At 36.5% G+C, this 21,618-nt stretch overlaps 1 protein-coding gene across 1 annotated transcript in view; it reads right to left on the reverse strand.

Moving 5' to 3' along the window:
• The window catches only part of RBM46 (RNA binding motif protein 46), a 43,879-nt gene extending 29,093 nt beyond the window's left edge, over positions 1-14,786 (reverse strand). The window contains exons 1-4 of the mRNA XM_032632984.1: positions 14,627-14,786; positions 2,912-3,073; positions 1,618-2,085; positions 323-1,105 (exon numbers count right to left, since the gene is read on the reverse strand). Of these exons, the coding sequence (XP_032488875.1) occupies positions 323-1,105; positions 1,618-2,085; positions 2,912-3,062 (1,402 nt within the window). The 5' untranslated portion in view covers positions 3,063-3,073; positions 14,627-14,786. The remainder of the gene's footprint in view (positions 1-322; positions 1,106-1,617; positions 2,086-2,911; positions 3,074-14,626) is intronic.
• Between the last annotated feature and the right edge of the window lie 6,832 nt (positions 14,787-21,618).

Raw genomic sequence — 21,618 nt, forward strand, 5'->3', positions numbered from 1 at the left:
AACAAATCTTGTAACTTATATAGAAATCATTTCAAATGAGGATTAGTCATTACAAAAACAGTAAATTGGTGAAACAGGATCATGAACTCTAAAGTAAATCAAAACTAAATGATCCCCCCAAGTAAGTAATGTTTAAATAGCTAAATATAGGAAGTTTATACAAAAGAAAAGTCTCAACAAAATTTACCATGAATTCAAAAAATTGAGGTAATATTTATGCTAAATACTTACCACTAATGTTGAGTTCAAAAGAAATGAATTTATAATCTATACTTCCTAATTTCATATTCTACAATATTGTTTAAAGTATTTTTAAACTTACCCAAATGAAGTAATGTAAACTGGGCTGCCAGTTCCTTTGCATCTTCCAGAGTAGTACAGAGTTTGTCTGGCATGAAGTAACTCTGGGATCCATTTGCAATAGCAGGAATAACGATTTTATATATCAAGAGTACTTTCCCATCTTGACTTGTTGTTGAATATAAATAATATTCTGGTGGTGCCCAATTATTTTTGTTGCAGTAATAATCCAAATGCATTACTGCAGAATTGAAATGACTGGATTTTAAAGAATACATACTAATTGGAGTAAGCTTTGTTCCAGGAAAAAGTGGGTAAGAGCATCTTTCAATTTCAGGGGGGCCTGGGCTATGCTGGCCATTGAGACGAGCTGCAAGAGTTGGTGGCTTGCCTAGAGTTTTGGGGTAGCTCTCTTCTTTGTTAGCAAACACAATCAGGTTTTCCGAATTGGGGCTAATCTGACCATTAAGATGCTGTCTTCCAGTGTTTTCTTTAATTACAGGTTTTGCCAGTGTTACCTCAATACGTGCTCCATCAATGCATTTTCCATTCATAACAGACATAGCAGCCACTGCATCTTCTCGGTTGAAAAAGTGAACAAAAGCATAATCTCTAAGTTTCTTTACTCGTTCAACTGCACCAGGTTTGAATTTACTGAATTCTACTTTAATTGTTTCCTCTGCAGTTGAGATCATTAAATTTCGTACATAGAGAACTTTAACTCTCTGCATGGTTTCCTCATCAACCTCCTTCTCTGGGTCAGCCCAATCTACCTGAATGGTATGGCCCCACAGTTGGAAGGTTCCTGTAAAAAAAGAATAAATTAATTTGAAGACAATTAAAACAAAAGTCAAAATTAAGTAAAACTGTTTCTCCAAAGAAGCAGAAACTCAAATACATGTCGATACATTTGGTCAGCATTAGTTTCCTACTCACAAAATAGTTTTTACTAAGGCAAACCTAGCCAGAACTTATGGTGAAATTAATTTTAAGAGTCAAAAGAACAAAAACACTTCAAAGATGGACCTTTATTAGAAGAATTAGGTACTGTCCTTTGTATTTTTATCAAACAACAATGAACAGCTAAATTAAAATGTATACATTTAGTAAATCAGTAAATTATTATAAATAATGACTCATAAGATCAGCTTCATGTCTTTTGGAATCACTTGATTTATTTTACTTCCTTAAACAATCTCCATTCCTCTTTAAGGGCACTACGTATTTTCATAAATTGATCTATGAGGTACTGTCGTCTGTCCATATGTATAGTAAGGTTAACACAGAAAAATAACCTTTGAAAAAGGGTAAGTTTACCTGGAATTAGTTTTCTCCTAGCCATAGCAGCAGCTCTGTGAGATTCATATTCAACAAATGCAAAACCGCGATTTTTGGTCTTATCAGTTGCGCTTGGGTAAACAATGACATCTACAACTCCTTCTGTAACTTTCTTCATTTCATCCAAGATTTCTTCCTTTTTCTTTTCCTTTGGAATAGCTCCAATAAATAATCTGCAATTATCCAAGCTTACACACACACCAATAAACTTCCCTGGTCGAATCTCATAATTATTAAGAATTCTGATGGCTAACTGGGCTTCTTCTTTTGTAGTATACATCACAAAAGCATAACCTCGATTTTCACCACTAAATTCCATCATAAGTCGAAATTCATATATCTTCCCAGCTCTTTCAAATACAGGAACTAATTCATCTTCATACATATCACGAGGTATTTTTCCTACAAAAACTTCACAGCCTCTAGGTGGAGGTGGACCTTCCCAACCTGAAAGACAAAAATAAACAGACAAATAAATTCTAATAAGATATTTATGTTCACTATTCAGTAATTCATGCCACAAATTTACTGTGAGCCTTCTATATGCTATGCACTATTACAGGTGTTGGGGATACAAGAGTGAACAAACTAGAAGCCCCCTTCCCTCATGAAGCTTATATTCAATAGAGAAAGGAGACAATGAGTAATAAGTGCTATGGAGAAAAATAAAGCCCGAATGAAATGAGGGAATGAGCCTTGAGGATATATCAGAAAAAAGAAAAGCAAGTGCTTTTTATATTAGTTATATTAGAACAACCAGAGCATGCAGGTCTGTATAGGAAATGCATACTTGAGGGAGGAGTAAAATGGTAGCCATCAATGCAGTCAGAGGCCAAGATTTTCTTTTAAGTCTGACAGAAAGTTAATTGGAGGGTTTGAGCAAGGAAATTGTACTGGCTACTGGTAGAAAGGCAAAACATTATATCCAATAACCTGTTTGCATCTAGTATAAACAGCACTCCTCTACTCACTACTCTCAAATTCCTCCCCAAATGATCTCCCCTTTCATAGCTAGAGTACCCTTTCCCGACTGACCTAATCCTGACTTCTTTCTCAACTGCTTCTTAAACCAAGAGGAGAGTTAAAAAATGTAAGGGAAAGACATGCATAACCATATAAGCTACCTCTTTTCCCTCCCAACAGTATAAAATGATTGCTGACATCTTAAAGCGGTTACAAGGAAAGAGCTATTGTTTGGGATACTTGTGGAGATATACCTGATGTAAATGACTACATTAAAGATTCAATTTTTTGAACATAAACAAATTCACACCTGGAGGTGGACCACCAAACTTCCTTTGCCCATTTTCTTGAACCATGTTGTATCCAGTCTTTTCCATCAAAGCAAGTAATGCTGCTTCATTCTGAGTACCAGTTCGGACTTTACTGCATCCATTTGTTCCATCTGTATTTTCTTCATTCATGGTTGCAGTTCCTAAAGCAAAGTTTAAAAGCAGTGTTTATGACATGGAGCGCCAGGAGGAATCTATGAAGCATTTCTTTGAGTAGCAAAAAACCAAGGATAGTTGTGGCTGCTACATTTGGTTATCACTGTAGCCCTGCCCCCAGAGTTCTTCCCTACAGTGGAAGCTGGAAAACTCTTTTAATGTCTCTGATCAATTAAGCAGTACCTTTTTAAGGCCTAAGCTACAAAGAAAGGAAGTCAAAAGTGAAAAAGAGAAAGGCAACAACAAAAACAAAAGTGGGAAAACAGAAGTAACTGAAAGGGAGAGGAGAAAAAAGCAAGCAGAAGTAGTAACAAAGTATTCAGAAATTATAAACTGATAGAGCTAAAATTAGGTGACCTCCAAAAGTCCTTCCTTGTTTTAAAATATCTGAGTTTTTCTGAGTGATGAGGAATACAGCTACAAACACATCCATATCATACACATCACACCCAATCTTTTTACAGTCTTTAAATTTCTTTCCAAGCAATCCTATTGCATCCAATGATGTAATTCTGAACACGGCAGGAGAGTAGCTCATGCACCCATACAGCTTCTACCTGCCATCTACCTCACTGCCTTAAATTTAGCAGCCCAGTGTTCTTTATTAAACTACTATTAAAGTAACTTAATAAACTACTACTTTATTAAACCACTATTAAAGTCATTTATCAAACTGCCTACTGAGTTTGCCTAACGAGCACTGAGAATGAGATTTTCATTTGGCATCCTGAATTCAACAGATCCAGAACTGAATGTCATTTTATCTTCCAAATGTGTTCCTTCCTGTTTTACCTGACTTCCATCAATTCATCCATCCAACCAATAAATGGCACCACAAGGAGTATGTATTACTCCTTCTCCAAACTGTCACAACCAGAAACTTGGGACTAAACCCTGAAGTCCTTCCTTTGACTCACAGCTATCAGTCACAAAGACCTGCATATTTTCCCTTCTAAATATTTTTTTTCTTTTCTTTTGAAGGAAAGAATTTTTATTTTTTATCACCACATCTAACAGTTCTCAATAACTTTGAAATAACTCTATTATGTGTAACATAAAATTTTTAAAATCTGAAAAAAAAAGAATGCTGTAAAAATAAAGAAATGAACACTGTGTAGAACCAACTGTAGACCTTGAATGTAACCCTACAATACCTATTTCTTACTTCTTTTGGCTGAATTTTTCCATGTAAATTCTACCATTTCGAAATAAATTGACCTCCCTTCCTTCAGCTCATGGAGCACGTAATTAATTTCTACTTTTCAAAAATGAAATGCATTTGGTAAGAAAGAAACCAGAAAGAATTGGTTCTCATCGAGAGGCAACTGCCATAGAGATTACAAGCATATACACACTACCAAATGTAAAATAGCTAGCTAGTGGGAAGCAGATGCATAGCACAGGGAGATCAGCTTGGTGCTTTGTGTCCACCTAAATATTTCTTGAAATCAATCTTTTCCTGTCTATCCCCACAGCCTGTTCTCAATTATTTCTTACTTGAATTAGCATAGTCCTTCCTCATTACCCAGTATCCATAGGGGATTCCCACAGATACCAAAACCCACGTACGCTCAAGTCTCATAAAATAGCATAGTAGTTGCCTATAACCTATGCACCTCTTCCCACATACTTTAAATCATCTCTAGATTACTAGAACACCTAATAAAATGTAAATCGTATATGAACAGTTGTAAATGCAATGCAAATGATATATAAATAGTTGCCAGCATTCCTGGCAAATTCAAGTTTGGGGAAACTTTCTGGAATTTCTTTTTTCAAATGTTTTCAATCAAAGATTGGTTGACTCTGCAGCTGTGGAACCGCGGATACGGAGGGCCAACTATGCTAGGTTCCTAACCATTGTTCCAGGTTTTAGCCTTGTCTCTTACAAACAAAATCTCCACAATGCTGTCAAGATGATATAAAATATGTATATGACTACTTTAAGCTTCTCTTACAAATCAGAACTAAGGGAAAAAATGGGTAAATTTATTTTTAAAATCTTATAGTCAAGAAGGCCCTGCTAAAAATTAAACAAAAAGCCTCAAAGAAAAATATTACTAGATTATTTTTACTACTTAAGTATTAACTATTTTGAAGGCAAAAAATACCACAAAACTAAGATGGAAAATTACAAACAGGGAAAAATGATCTGCAACACAACATAATAAAGGCTAATTTCCTTCAAATAAGAGCAGCATGGTGTCATAATTGAGAACAAATTCAGGTACCCAAACGACTGCTTAAATGTGAACCCTGGTTCCTCCCTTTACTAGCTATGACTTTGGGCAAGTTTGGCCTCAGTTTGTCTCTAAAAGGTAGATAGTAACAGTTTCTACTTCACTGAGTTATTGTCAGGATTAAGCACTAAGTGCTTAAAATAGTATTTTGCATATAAGCACTATAAATGTATTTACTATCTAATTAATAGAATATATAATTAATAGTAATTTCTAATAAAATAATACTGTTGTATAATAAATTAATAGAACAATAAAAAAACAAACTGCTGACCAGGGATTGCAAACTCTAATTCATTCATTTACTCAAGAAATGTTTATTAAGGACCAACTGTGTGCCAGGCACTACTCCTTATGTCTGGGATACATCAGTAAGTAAAAGACCAAAATTCCTCCCTTGTATAGCTTATACTCCAGTAAGGAAAACACATGATAATACAAGTAATATGTAAATAATATATGTTAAAAGATAACAGTAGGGGGAAAAAGAACAGAGATAGGGCACATGGGTGGGGAAGAGGTTTGCAGAAGACAGGGTGTAATTTTAAACAGATAAGCAGCATAGGCCTCCCTGTAACACTGAGGAACCTAGCCATTGCAGTTATTTGGGAAGAACATTCAACACAAATGGAAAAATGAGGACAGAGGCCCAAGAGTAGAAGTATGCATGGCACATATAAGGTACAGCAAGGGGACCAGTATGGTAAAGCCAAGAGGAGAACAGTGGGAGATGAAGTCAGCGAGGTAACAAGCTGCCACATCACACAGACCTTGTAAGTCAGGTGCCGAAGGACTTCACGGTTTATTCTGAGTAAATGAGGAGCCACTGGAGATTTTGAGCACAAGGGTAAGAGGAGCCACTGGAGATTTTGAGCACAAGGGTAATATGATCTTTCATTTTAAAAGGAACACCTGGCTATTGTATTGTTCTACTAAGCAGAGAGAACTGCACAAAGTTGGAAAGTGCTGAACAGAAGGTATCTTCCCAACAAGCTGAAGTATTCAAATACAGGTTGGACATGCTGGAGAAATTCAAACAAAGGGTGCATTGCTGGACCATGTGGCTTTTAACGTTCCTTCCAAAATTTAGTACAAAGAGAGTTCACGCATAGACCCTGCCCTAAAAGGACTTACAATCCAGGAAAGAGCAATATCATCATCATCATCCAGTTAGGTGCCTTCTATGTTTTAAACCTGCATTTCAGAGAGCATTATCTCTACAAGAGATTCATAGTTCCTTGAAAACAAAATGCTGCAGGGTTTAAAAAAAAACTGGAAATTAATTCAATTAAAAAAACAATAATAAAAACTGTAGAGACCAAACAAAATACCTGCAGACTTTCTGTGGTTTAAACTCTGGGCTGCATAAGAGCAGAGATCCCACCTGCCTTGAACACTTTCCCTGTTACCCACAGTGCTTGGTATACAATAGGTACTCAGTAATTATTTGTTGGATGAAGAATCTAACAGAAAATTCAGAAAAATCCTTAATATAACTTCATACACTTTGGGCAGGTGTGCATTAAATTGGAATGATTTTTTTGAGGAAAATTTGTTAATATTTATTAAAATCTAGGGCTTCCCTGGTGGCGCAGTGGTTGAGAGTCTGCCTGCCGATGCAGGGGACACTGGTTCGAGCCCCAGTCCGGGAAGATCCCACATGCCACAGAGCGTGAGCCATGGCCGCTGAGCCTGCGCGTCTGGAGCCTGTGCTCCGCAACGGGAGAGGCCACAACAGTGAGAGGCCCGCGTACCGCAAAAAAAAAAAAAAAAAAAAAAATCTAAAATGTACATATACTCAGTAATTCAATTACTAAGAAATTAACCTACAGGTATAGTTGCACAAGTATATAAAGATATATGCACAAGCATGTTCACCGAAACATTGTATGCAAAATAAAAAATCTAAAAACTATCTAGTTGTCTACCAATAGAGGAATGATTTAAAAATTATGGTATAACTACACAATGGAATGTTATGTAGTTATTAAAGAATGTCATAGATTTGTGTGTGCTGATATGGAAAAATATTCAAGAAATACCACATGAGAGTAAGTTGGAGAACAATACATTTTACTATATATCAACTGTGTGTTTTGTTTAAAGTTATATATGTATACACTCACAGATGCTTGTGAATACAAAAATTAAGGCATACAATTTTGGAAAAATTTACAAGGAACTTTAACAGTAGTTATCATTGGTAAGTAGGAATGAGGAGTTAAGGGACCTTAATTTGTCACTTTTCTGTGAATATCAAGAGTATGCTACTTTTATTAAAAGCAGAAAGCCCTTTCAGGGATTTCCCACTCTTCCGTAAAGATAAAATCTAAACTCTTTTTTAGAAAAGTCATAAAGGTCCTTTCCTAACCTGGCCCACCTACCCCTCTCCAACTTCATTTCTTACTATATGTCAACAACAACACTTATCTAGTTGCAATTTCACAAATATGCCATGTTCTCATATACCAGCCTTTGCATAGGCTGCTCCCACAGTCCTTCCTCACTTTCTTTGCCTTTCTCACTCTTAATATTGTCCCAAAAAACCCTTGTCGACCCTCCCTTCTCAACGCTAAATTAGGTACTGTATTCCTTTGTACTGCTACCATCTCAGAGTGCTGGGCTGTCAACCCCTACCACTCCTCCTCTCCAACCCCCGACAGAGTTTTAGAAGGGTCTAGTCTTTTATTTCCAGATCTCTAACACAATGTACATTCCCTGGCATATATTTAATGCTCAATGAATGAGACAGGGAGAGAGAGACATTGTGGTTTAACTAAAAGTAATGGACCTGGGTTCTACTTCTCAGTCAACAGACCTTTGACAAATCACTTTACACTTTTACCTTTACTAATTTCTGAAATTCCATTTTATGCTTATTTCTGCATTCATTTATTTACCACATTATATACTCTGCATGACGACAGGCACTTTATACACATTATCTCATTTAGTACTTACCCTGTGAGGTAAGTTTTCTTTTCCATTTTAAAAATAAATAAACTAAGACTAAGAGAGACAAAAGTCATAGCACTTGTAGGGTAGATATGCAAATCAGAGACCCGTCTGCCTAAATACTGGACTCCTAAACCCCTACTTTATATTACCCTCGTTTTAGTTATTTAATAATCTGAGATCTCCAAAGAGTGATATAATTTGCCGGAGATCATATAACTTATAAACTGCAATACCAGTACCTGAATCCAGACTTTTTTCAGAATAGTTTAAAAAAAAAGGTTAAAATAACTAATCAATTACTCATGCCTTCTTTGAAAAACTACAACACAATTAAAAAAAAAAAAACCACAACACTGTACAAACTTAGAGGGAAAAAAAATCCATCAACAAAAACTTTTTGGAAAACCCCTAATAAAATAATTTCAAACTTAACAGAGACCTTAAAAATCATCTAATTCAACCACCCACCTGATGTTTACATCTTCTTTATAATACTGCTGCAGAGCAGTCATCCATCTTATTCTTTAATTCTTACAACAAACTCACTATCCACTAGAGCAACGTAAGTTTGGCTAACTCTTTAAGAAAGTTCTTCCTTTTAATGGATCATAATCTCTTTCCTTGTAACTTTCACCTATAGGTTCTGACTTTATTCTTCTGGCCAAACTGAACATGTCTCTTTCATATAACTGCATTTGAAAAACCATTCTTCTCTTCTCCAGGTTAAACATTATCAGCTTCCTTAACCCAACATCTTCTAAGTTGATGTCCCTAAAATGATTATTCCAGGAGCTATTAACAGGCCTCAAAATTGTGTTCAATGCCTAAAAACACCTGAGAATCACTATACCTTCCTCTTAAGAGCCTCACAAGGAAAACCAGTATATTTAAGCCCACAAAAAGTTTTAGTTAAACAAACCTTTCGGCTTTGTTTAACTCAGTGTTTTCCAAACATTTCAATATAATACCCTAATTTTCCTTAGTAACTCTATTAGCTTTCTATAGAGCCATTTGGAAAATGGGTGTATTAACTGCTTCTTGTATAGTTTCATGTTCCCTCACTATCCTCTTTTACCTTTAAAAGCATGATGGCCAAGACTGAAAAGTCCACCAGTACAGAGAAATATTACATGTTTTACACAGCTGCATGACACTCACAGTTCAAATTAAGCAAACTGTCAAAAAAACAAACAAAAACCAAAAGATCCAAATCTGTCCTAGCCTATATCAAGTAACTAGATTTTAGAGTCATACTGAATTTCATCTTCTTAGGTTTAACCAACCAGTTCTTCCCACCCTCCTCTCTAATCCAACTGGTGCTCCATACATGAAATGACCTAACTTATCCCCCTCTTCCAAGACACAACTTTTACATATGTGCAAGCTTAATTAAGAGCTATCTTTCCAAATATAATTTAAAAAAAAAAACTTAAATCTGCCCTAGTCTAACCAGTGAATAGTAACAGAATTCAACAATGGCTTAAATAGTCAACATTCTGTCATCCTTGTAATAAAACAGAATATCCACCCATCAATATTATTTGGGTACTGATAATTCATTTTAAAAATGTATTTACACTTGAAAAACAGGTATATGTGATATCCTAAAGAACTTTTGTTTTAAATACTAAAGCTACATTGTAAAGGCCCATCTCCATAAAAGGTAAAAAGCTGTTCAGCTTTTCCGTAATTCGTAATTCCTCCTTCCATGTTCATTTCATCATGGCTAGTAACGTCTCCTTTCTCTTTATATAATTTTCAGATTCTTTTAATTTACTGGCCTCATATATTTACTAAATGCCAGAAGTAGGAAAGAAGTCTTACCAAGGGAAAAGTCTTAAGTCTGTATATTTAGCTAACTGTGTACCTTATACTATACTTCAGGAATATATTTTATTAATGTGACATCAAATCCCAATAAATAAATCAATGTATTATTAATAGATTCTTATAAAAGAGATGCTACTCTTTGACAATCAAAATCATTAATGAGAGAAAGATTAACCAACCTTTTGTCTTTAAACACAATTTTTTTCTACTATCATTCCTTTAAAATCAAAAGCATTTTCAATGATATAACTACCTTTCTCTGTTTAAGATGGTTTTTATTCTAGGTTTTGCCATTATACCATCACTGAAGACTTTACAGTAAGAAAAATATTATAATTGCAAGTGGACCCTAAACCACCTCCAATTTTATACATTGGAAAATCAAGAGTAAGTAAGGTAACGAAATTTGCTTAAGGTCACAAAACTAGTAACTGAAAAGACCTGAGGCTCAAGCCCTCAGAGATTTATAAACTCTGGCTCTCTTCTATCATTTAGTCTAGAGGAAACTTAATGAAATAAACATCCCACAGGACATCATACTGGCCCAATACACTAAAGACATCACATTGATACAATGTAGAGAAAAGCAAAGTGTAACATTTCTATTTTTAAAACAGGCTGCAGGAAAAAGGATGAGAAAAAAAAGACTCTAGTTTAATATGCTACCTTACACGTGAAATTTACTGCCTATAAACATAATAGATAAATACAGCTTCTGCTTCCATTTTATCCAAAGAAGTCTTGGACTTTTTTTTTTTTTTTTTTTTTACTGTAATGCGTAGCCTGCTCTAAATGGCTGATTTCTGCAACTCACCCCACCTCTCCAATTATTTTATAGACATATATTTTGGGTTTATCCATGTCACTGAAGTTATATTTTTGAAGACATTATCTAAAGCCCCCAATAGGCCAGACTCCACATTAAAGACTCTTTTCACTAAAGAAATACTAGAAACGTATGTTATATTCAGTACACTTCAAGAAATCTCAATCAAAATATAAAAACTTGAAATTACGGAAGTATAAGATACACTGGAAAGTCACCAATCCTACCCTCTCTTTAAAAAGAAGTATGTTCTTAAAGTCTCCAAAACACAAGTAACATATACACATATCTAAGTCACAATTAAGAAAGTTTAAAAATATCTAACATGAAGACCATACTTAATTTAACCAAAATACATTTCTAAAAGAGCCAGAATTCAGGAACCTCAACTAGAGAATTATAAATCAAATCTAAAACAGACATACAATATCTTTATATTCATTCCAAAATGTTCCAGAATCAATCTGAGAATTACCAAAATTCCAAGGAAGCATAGCAGTCCAATACATTATGACAAAGCTGACATACCAACTGAAGCCTCTAAGGCTCAGTTAGTCCTCTGCCACTTTCAGCTGTGTATTCACAGCCCTAAGTGTTTTACAAACTTTCTTCCTACCCTGCTGACCCAAGGAATCTGAGTAAAGGAAGGAGGGTCCTGAGCATGAGAATGGCATACATGGTTTATGCAAAAAAAAAAAAAAAAAAAAAAAAAAAGTAGGAAGGGTAGATTAAAAGTTGTTGTACTCTATAAACTCTAGCTTTCACAGATAAATATTTTTTCCTAAACTTTGGACTTTCAAAGATTCCTCTCCATCTCAGTTTCAAAAGTAGAAGAAAAAGAAAAACAAAAAATCCACTAAGCTGTAAAGCAGAAGTCCGAGATAGTATAGCCAATCACAGGATAGATATTCAAGCAGCAATTTGAATCAAGCCTTTAGCTTGAAATGCTAACTATATCTTCATTAATATTAAACATCTTAATAAGTTAACAAAAATATAAAATTTCAAATTCCTACTCCCTTTCAAAATAGAAAATATATTAATGAAAAAATAACAAGCACAATTTTAGCAAAATATAAATGAAAATTAATCATTCATCTAAAGGAACTTGTCAGTTGTGTTCAAACTACTTAAATGGAAACTTCATCTTCTGAACTACTGTAAAAATTTATGAAGTTGTGAAAATGAACATTTTATAAATTTTATTTGGATTTTTAAAAACTGAATGAAATAGTGAAAAAGTATTAATTTTAAAAATATCAAAATACATTTATAGAAAGCACATTAGATCTTTAAGGCATCCTTTAAATTACATGGCATTAAGTTCCTCATTTGTTCAGTTGTTACTGAGTGTGGTACATGGTTAGCAGGTCAATGGAGGTTCTTTTAGCAACAACTCATTTTAGTGACAGACTGCACTACAGGAACATGGTTGGAAAAATGAGAAGGATTAGTCAAAAATGTATGGATGTGTAAGTCTAACATTAAAAGGGTATAAATGGATCAGTTCAATTCCATTACTTTTATGAAAGAATGAGAGCACATTTTTATTCCTAGAAGTTAAATACATAAAGTATAAAAAGTTTTAGTACTAGGTGTCTCACAACCTCTAGGAGTACTGTGGAGGGCAGGTTTAAATTCAGAAAAGACTTAAAAATTGAACTACTTTAAAAAATAATTGTAACTAAAAATAAATTTTTAAAATAATGCTTTGAATACAAAAGTGTAATATGCTCTTTGAACTTCGGATAAAGCTATCCACAATAGGACCAAAATTCTTGTACACTACTACAAAATTATGCATTACTATTGCTTACATAAGGTTTTCTATAATCTGTCACCTGAAATCTGTTACAATTTGAACACAGAGATCATATTTTCTTCCCTCATTTTCTTGCTTCACCAACTCTCAGGTAATAAAATGAGAAACAACAACCAGCATTAATATGCAAATCTGGACAGATTTTACACCAAACCCTCCTTAAACTAGCATGTCTAAGTTTCCTAATGAAACCCTTAAAAATATAAGGCTTAATTTCTGTCCACAAATTGGGCATATTCTTGTTACTAATAATTTTTACCTCATTATATATCTAGTAATGCTACATCTTATTTTTCAATAAAAGATACACTTTACATTTCACTTTATATTTCAAGTGTTGATATGTATTATAATCTTAGGTAATTATGTTCAAGTTGAATACTCCATCTTCTTAAGTGAAAATTAGCAATTGAAGCAGTGCTAATTATGGCACTGCTAGTATTTAATAACTGCAGCACTAATACTAATCTTTATGTCTATAATGGCACGTAATTGCAATCAAGCTATTCTTAAAATAGAATATTTTTAATGTGTACTCTGGAAAGGAATATATCATGAGAGCCCATGATGAACTTTAATTCTGGAAAGCTCTAAATGGAAGTTTGTCGAACTCCTCAACTATACACTGCAGTGATTCGTGAAAGTAAAATACCTTCTAATTATTTAAATAAGCAAAATTCTATCAACACGCGAATGTTATTTATATGTTAGTCTACTTATACATGCAACATATCCTGCTTCCTGGTTCTATGGCATCAAACACAAAGTGGTACAGATGTGTAAAAGAAGGCAAGTCTTTAAAAGCACCTGCTGATGTTCCATGATATTGGCCTATATTAGAATCACCATATACGATAAAGGCTATAGAGTATTCATCAAGAATGTAAAAAGACAGCTGAAAGAAACGTCAACATTAGCTAAACTAAATTCACATATGAAGCAACGGTGCCCAAATAAACCAAGCAGCTTCACAAGGATCTCAGAATTCAAACCAATGCAGGGATGTAACCTCACGTCTCCTGACTCCAGGTTCAGCGGTCTTTCCGGTACCCCCCAAAAATATTTTTATTTAATTAGTAATTAAAACCATGTGGCGTTAGGAAACAAAGATGATACTGTGCGGGTATTCACGCGTGTAGTAGTCCATGGCTGCACGCCGCCTGTCGCGGGGGAGAGGGGTCACTATCACCCTCTCCACCCGCAGCCCGCCACTGTCAACACCCGACACACTAGAGAGCCCTTGGGGAGGAACAGAAGAGAGTCCAAGGCTGAGAAGAAAGTTCGAGGCTCATCCCCGTTACAACTCGATGAAAAGAACGACGTAATTGCCAAATCTCACCCAGCAGTGGGACGCCCAGGGCGTCGTCCCAAAGCCTCCAGAAGGGACGCGCGGGTGCGACAACGGCTGCACGGCCGGGAGGTCAGGCGAGCGGCCTGGACCTGCGGCGATCGACAGAAGAAAAGTGTTAGGAGAAGAACATGGAGGGAAGCGGATGGGAAGCGGCCGGAAGGCGGCGGGGGAGAGCGGAAATAAGGCGGAGAGAGGGCAGGGCGCCGCGGACGGAAGGAGCCGCAGAGGGGCCCCAACAGGACCGCGGGGCTGGGGGCGGACTGCCTGCGAGGCCACGCGGCACAAGCAGCGACGGCGGGCCCAGTCTGCTCAAAAGATGCCCCTGGGGCGGGAAGCCACGCCGAGGGCACCCGCCCTTCCGCTGCTCGACGGGGCTGGGGCAACTCGCAAACACCGCCTCCCGCCGGGCTTGGGTCCCCGCTGCTCAATTGCCGGGGCAGGGAGTCGGACAGGGCTTTCTGCAGCCAGGAGGCAGGGTCTCCAGTGTCCCTGCGGCCCCCATCCCTTCCTCACCCCTCGGGTCTTCAAATGTTCGTCCTAAATCCCTGGGACCAACGACCACAAACCGCCGCCACCGTTTCGGGGCCAGTCGGTCGGCGCGGTGGTCGCCGCAGGGGGGAGGGGAGCCCACGTGGAGGAGCTCGCGGCGTCCTCGCGCCTAGCCTGGTCTCCCAGCTGGCGCAGCGCTCGGTGGCCTTGGCAGCCCACGCGGAATGACGCCTCGACCAATCAGTGACCAGCTCCGGGGAGGGGGGCGGGGGAGTGGGCGGGACCAAGGTTTAAATCTGAAGGTGGCTCTTGGAAGGGGAGAAAAAAACTTTTGGAGTGACAGACGCTTTAGCCAATTGGAGCGAGAAGAGCCAGTTGTCTGCGCAGTTGGGCAGAGACTGATACCAAAAAAGGGTGCAGCGTGTTTTGTTGAGGCGTTTAAAAACAGGGGCTGTAATTTGAACTTCTTTACTTCTCTTACTTGGGGGGGAATGTGGATGCATTGTAAAGGTTCTTTTTCTCAGCGTTTTCAAGTCTTAAACTGCTAGTCTGACCCAAGACAGTCATATATACTAACTATGGACCTCTTTAAATAAGGACTTGGGGGTGGGGGTGGGGAGATATAAGCCTAAAAGAAGAATTTGCAATAGACTAGACTTGTAAAGATTGAGTGGTTTCAGTGCGCAAAAGGTTGGGCTGAATCGGAGGCTTAGTAGTAATAGGTCGGACTGTACAGCTATAATCAGTTGGGAGAGTGATTTGGCGGTGGCGGAGCTGAAGAACCAGGTTGTACTCGTGTAAAACCAGCTTTCATGGATACGGTTGTGTCACATTCTGCACGCATAACCCTGAATTTTGCCTCCTTTAAAAATAGAGCTTGGGTTTATATGGCAGACAACGAAAGAAAAAGATGACTTTAGGAACCAATTCCATAGATTCATGGAGTATTAGAACTGGAAAGAACCTAGATCATGTAGCTTCTCCTTTAACAAAGGAGGAACTTGATGCCCAGAATAATCCACTGAGTTAACACAGTAAACACAGGCCCCCCTAATTCCCAACCTCGTGTTGCTTTCTTCTACACTAATTTGTGATTTCAATTTGTTGTCTCCGTATATTCGAGGCACTAATGAATGTCTTAAATTTGCTTAGTTAACAAGTCGTGTGTGCGTATATATATATATATTTTTAACATACGCCAACAGTAAGGAATGAGCAAGAACTTTGAAGTCATACAGATCTGGGCTCAAATCCCTATGTTACCATTTTGTGATTATGACACCCTGGAGAAATAACTTCTCTGAGCCCTAGTTTAAAATGGGGTTCATGAGGTTTAAATGATGATGTTAATAGTGAGCACTTACTATGTGCCAGAAACAACTTTAAGGGATTTTCACGTATTAGTTCATTTATTTTTCCCAGTAACTTTGGCAAACATGCTAGCCCCCTGTAGCCCCACGTTTCAGTTGGGGAAACTGGGACACACAGAGCTTAAGTAGTTTACTCAAGGTCATATAGCAAATAAGTAGCCCTAGTTTGTCTCTGAAACCTGCAGACAAAACCACTATGTTATACTGTCTCAAAGTGTGTCCAGAAACAAGTGGCATAATACCCAGTGCATACTAGAAGCTCAACAAATACTCTTCCCTAAACTCTCTGCCTTTCAGTCAATGAATACCAATCTCATTTATATAGCCTGCATGCATTCAAAGTACAGCAACCAGAAAACCTAGACTGATGGGATACACCTACTTAGCTTTTTTTAAAAAAAAAAAAAAATGTCATTTCTCCACTTCAGGAACTACAAGGATAATTGTTCTATCATATTGATTACTATTTGTGGCTGCTCTTTTTATTTCTCTGAAGAAAGACTCCTTACATTCTTAATTTTCATGCTGATGCCTCCCCAATTCCAATTAATTAATTCTAAATAACACACGTTTGAGGTTAAACTAATTAAAATTGTGTTAGACATATTAGTCTGAAAAGTTTAATCAATTTTTAGGGAGTTGCTGTAGGATCCTTAAAATGACACTAGGTGGAGATGTTATCTTGTGAGCTGCACAAGATGTTCTTGGAAGCAGACTGAAGGGTTGTTTTACATTTCCAGTTTTCTTTTTTCCTTTTTCTTCTACTCCAAGTGTAAAGGAAACCAAATAAAGAAAAGTTCCTCAATAGGCATTAGAGTCAGACCAAAGAACTTGCTTTAGATAAGACAGTGTTACTTAAAGACCCCTCTGCTGCTTATATTATATGTCGTTTTGGTCAGATTCCTTCTAAATCTTTTATTAGTCATAGCCTATAAATAGGTATATTTCTCAAATGCCATTAAAACTATATTCTTTACATGTAAAATTGAAGGAATGATGTTTAACTTTATTTCTCAAGGTTCCTAGAAAAGAGAATCTAAAACACTTATACCAACTTGAATTATTTTTCAGGAATAGATCCCAAATTAGGGTTTATTAGAAGTTTATTTGCAAGTTTATGGGGAATGTGATCCAAATGAATGGAAGAAAGAAGATAAGCTATGTAGAGGTGATTTTGACTGAAAAGAAGCCAAAAGTTGAAAGATACTTATTAGTGAGGGAGAAAATAGAAGGGGAGCTCTGTAAATGCCAGAAAGATAAATAATACTGTGGAACATGGAAAGAAAAAGTTACCAATAAAAAACTGGAGGAGTACGCAAAATATAGGATAAAGGATCTGGATACCATGTAAATGTGTTCTTCCCCATATTAAATGCAAGCTTTTTGGATTAAGTTATCTTCACATACCTTCTATAAAATACAAAACCCCAAAAGGGAAATAAAAGCAATGAGAAGTCCTTATAAATGTTTAAAATCCAGCTTGGTCCTAATAAAAGGAGTAAAAAGTGAACAGTTTTATATAAAAGAGCCTTGTGTAGCAGTCTGCTTTGTTTTCCATGTGATGGAGCTTCCTTCATCCATATCTGGCCGTGATGGCACAGATCCACCAAAAACATGGCAACTACTTGCATGTTTATAGAACTAATGAATATAGCTTGGGAGCTAGAGAACCTCCTTTAATTTGGTGACTCTCAAATCTAAATGATATCTCAAAACCCTTTCAGAAGTATAGGAGCTTTTTCCATACTTACATTAAATATGTTTAATTCAATTCACTGCCCTTTACTTTCTCACCCTGATTTGTTGCTTTCTGCCTGACAGATTAACTTGAATTTTTCATGACTCTGGGATGTGAATGCTAGTTCCAAGATGATTATAAAGTAGAATAGTGCTTTTTCCAGTTTTGGTGATAGGTTACACCAAGCCATCTTTACATCCATTCAGTGTACCTCCCATGATTAGCAACCTAGCTTTCCAAGGCAGTAAATCTTTGGGATCTTCGTACATAGGTTAATGGTCTACACAGGGAGTAAACCCATAACTAAGGCCTGGAGACACATAAACAACCTAATTGTTCATCAATGGGTGAATGGATAAAGAATATGTGGCTCATATATATATATATATATATATATATATATATAATGGAATATTACTCAACCATAAGAAAGAATAAAATCTTGCCATTTGTGACAACATGGTTGGAACCTGAAGGCATTATGCTAAGTGAATAAGTCACACAGAGAAAGACAAATATTGTATGATCTCACTTTTAAAAACTGCAATAAACCTCAGAATATGCAATGCTAGTAACTATGTGGAAGGAAGGAAGGAAGGGGAAATGGAAGAAAGAAGAAAAGAAAAAAGAAAAGAAAAGAAAAAAAGAAGCTTGCAGGTACAGAGAACAGATTAGTGGTTCCCAGAGGCAGGAAGTGAGGGGAGGGCAAAAGGGTGAAGGAGATCAAAAGGTACAAACTTCCAGATATAGAATAAATAAGTCATGTGGATGTAATATGTAATGTACAGCATGATGACTATAGTCAATAATACTGTATTGCATATTTGAAAGTTGCTAAGAGCAGATCTTAAAAGTGCTCATCACAAGGAAAAAGGTGTAACTATATATATTGGTAGATGTTAACTAGACTTATTGTGGTGATCATGTTGCATTATATACAAATATTGAGTCATTATGTTGTACACTTGAAATTAACATAGTGTTATATCAATTATACCTCAATTTTAAAAATTAAAATAATTTAAAAAAAGAATGGAGAACCATTATGCTAGAACCACCAAATTAATTTGATGTAACCTTCCTAGTACAGAAAAAAACTGCAGTAAACCTCAGAATATGGAATGCTAGTAACTCATCTTTCAGTAACATCATCTGTCAATAATGGTAGAGCTATGCTGATCATCTGGCCCTTGGTTTCCCATTTTCAGTTAAAAAAATCCAGTCATCCAATTAATTTTTTAATCAACTACAATATTAGAAAGTGTTAGGTGATGCAGAAAAAAAATATTTTCCCCCTCTGACCTAACTCATAACATGAGAAAACTGACACATGTAAAAAATAATTTTCTGATAGTGAAGATTAGAAACGTAAACACTTGGTTGGGGAGAGAGCATGATGAACTCTTTCCTGTGTTATCTCACTGGTGTAGTTGCGTGCTTCCTTGGATAACAAGGTACAATGGAACCAGAGCTGACTGACACCTTAAGAGTCATCTGGGGGGCTGCAGTACCAGCCCCACATCACAGAGCCAGTCAGCGGCAATACTGGATCCCCAACTCCTCACCGCTGACTTCCAATCTTATGTACTAGCTCTCACAGAAACTTTTAAATTTGACTTTAACTTCTATATATTTATGATGGCACTTTTTAAAAGTGCCATGATAAATATATTCAATGAAGAAAATTACTTTGGCTGAGGCCAGCTTGGCTCAGAGACATTAGTACACCTGGCCATGAAGGATTTCTGAAGCAAAGCAGTACCTCAGGTATGACTTTTCTTTTATTGCACCCCATAGGTGGTGCCCTCCCGAGATGACTATAGCTCTGACTATCAAACTCTGTCACTTGTCACATCAGAGGAAGCAGAAGGAGACTCTTTCTTTGTGCCAAGAACATTTTGCATTTTCTCATATGCAGGGAATACAGGGCCCATGGAATTCTAAGGGGAAAATAGAATGCCATTGTAATCCACAATGCAGTCTGCACTTTTTTTTTTTGTTTATTTGGGGTTTGGGGAGGTTTCTTTATTATTTCTTTTTATTTATTTTTTATTTTATTTTTTTAGCTTTCTGGTAATTTTATTTTATTTTTAATTTTTATTAGAGTATAGTTGCTTTACAATGTTGTATTAGTTTCTACAGTACAGCAAAGTAAATCAGCTATATATATATGTACCTCTCTTTCTTGCATTTCCTTCCCATTTAGGTCACCACAGAGCATTGAGTAGAGTACCCTGTGCTATACAGTAGGTTCTCACTAGTTAATCTATTTTATACATAGTATCAGTAGTGTATATATGTCAATCCCAGTCTCCCAATTCATCCTACCCCTCCTTCACCCTTGATATCCATACCTTTGTACTCTGCATCTGGACCTCTTTTTCTGCTTTGTAAATAAGATCATCTATACCAATTTTTTCAGATTCCACATATATGCGTTAAAATATGATATTTGTTTTTCTCTTTCAGACTAACTTCACTCTGTATGACAGTCTCTAGATCGATCATGTCTCTACAAATGACCCAATTTTGTTCCTTTTTATGTCTGACTAATATTCCATTGTATATATGTACCACATCTTCCTTATCCATTCCTCTGTTTATGGACATTTAGGTTGTTTCCATGTGCTGGCTGCTGTAAATAGTGCTGCAATGAATATTGCGGTGCATGTGTCTTTCTGAATTATGATTTTCTCTGGCTATATGCCCCGTAGGGGGATTGCTGGGTCCCATGGTACTTCTATTTTTAGTTTCTTAAGGAACCTCCATATTGTTCTCCATAGTGGCTGTATCAATTTATATTCCCACCAACAGTGCAAGAAGGTTTCCTTTTCTCCACACCCTCTCCAGCATTTATTGCTTGTAGATTTTTTGATGATGACCATTCTGACTGGTGAGGTAATACCCCACTGTGGTTTGATTTGCATTTCTCTAGTAATTAGTGATGTTGAGCAGCTTTTCCTATGTTTATTAGCCATCTGTATGTCTTCTTTGGAGAGATGTCTATTTAGATATTCTGCGCATTTTTTGATTGGGTTGTTTGTTTCTTTAATATTGACCTTCATGAGCTGCTTGTAAATTTTGCAGGTTAATCCTTTGTCAATTGCTTCATTTGCAAATATTTTCTCCCATTCTGAGGGTTGTCTTTTTGTCCTGTTTATGGTTTCCTTTGCTGTGCAAAAGCTTTTAAGTTTAATTCGGTCCCATTTGTTTATTTTTGTTTTTATTCTCACTACTCTAGGACATGGGTCAAAAAAGATCTTGCTGTGATTTATGTCAAAGAGTGTTCTGTCTATGTTTTCTTCTAACAGTTTTATAGTGTCTGGCCTTCCATTTAGGTCTTTAATCCATTTTGAGTTTATTTTTGTGTATGGTGTTAGAAAGTGTTCTAATTTTATTCTTTTACATGTAGCTGTCTAGTTTTCCAGCACCACTTATTGAAGAGACTGCCTTTCCTCCATTGTATATTCTTACTTCCTTTATTGTAGATTAATTGCCATAAGTGTGCAAGTTTATTTCCGGGCTTTCTACCCTATTCCATTGATGTATGTGTCTGCTTTTGTGCCAGACCCATACTGTTTTGATTACTATAGCATTGTAGTATAGTCTGAAATCAGGGAGTGTGATACCGCCAGCACTGTTTTTCTTTCCCAAGATTATTTTGGCTATTCGGGTTTTTTGTGTTTCCATATGAATTTTAAAATTTTTTGTTCTAGTTCTGTGAAAAATGCCATTGGTAATTGGATAGGGATTGCACTGAATATGTAGATTGCCTTGGATAGTATAGTCATTTTAACAATATTGATTCTTCCAATCCAAGAACGTGATATTTCTTTACATCTGTTTGTGTCATCCTCAATTTCTTTCATTAGCATCTTGTAGTTTTTGAATTACAGGTCTTTTGCCTC

The sequence above is a fragment of the Phocoena sinus genome, chromosome 5 (genome assembly GCF_008692025.1).
Source record: "Phocoena sinus isolate mPhoSin1 chromosome 5, mPhoSin1.pri, whole genome shotgun sequence".
NCBI classification, from domain to species: domain Eukaryota; kingdom Metazoa; phylum Chordata; class Mammalia; order Artiodactyla; family Phocoenidae; genus Phocoena; species Phocoena sinus.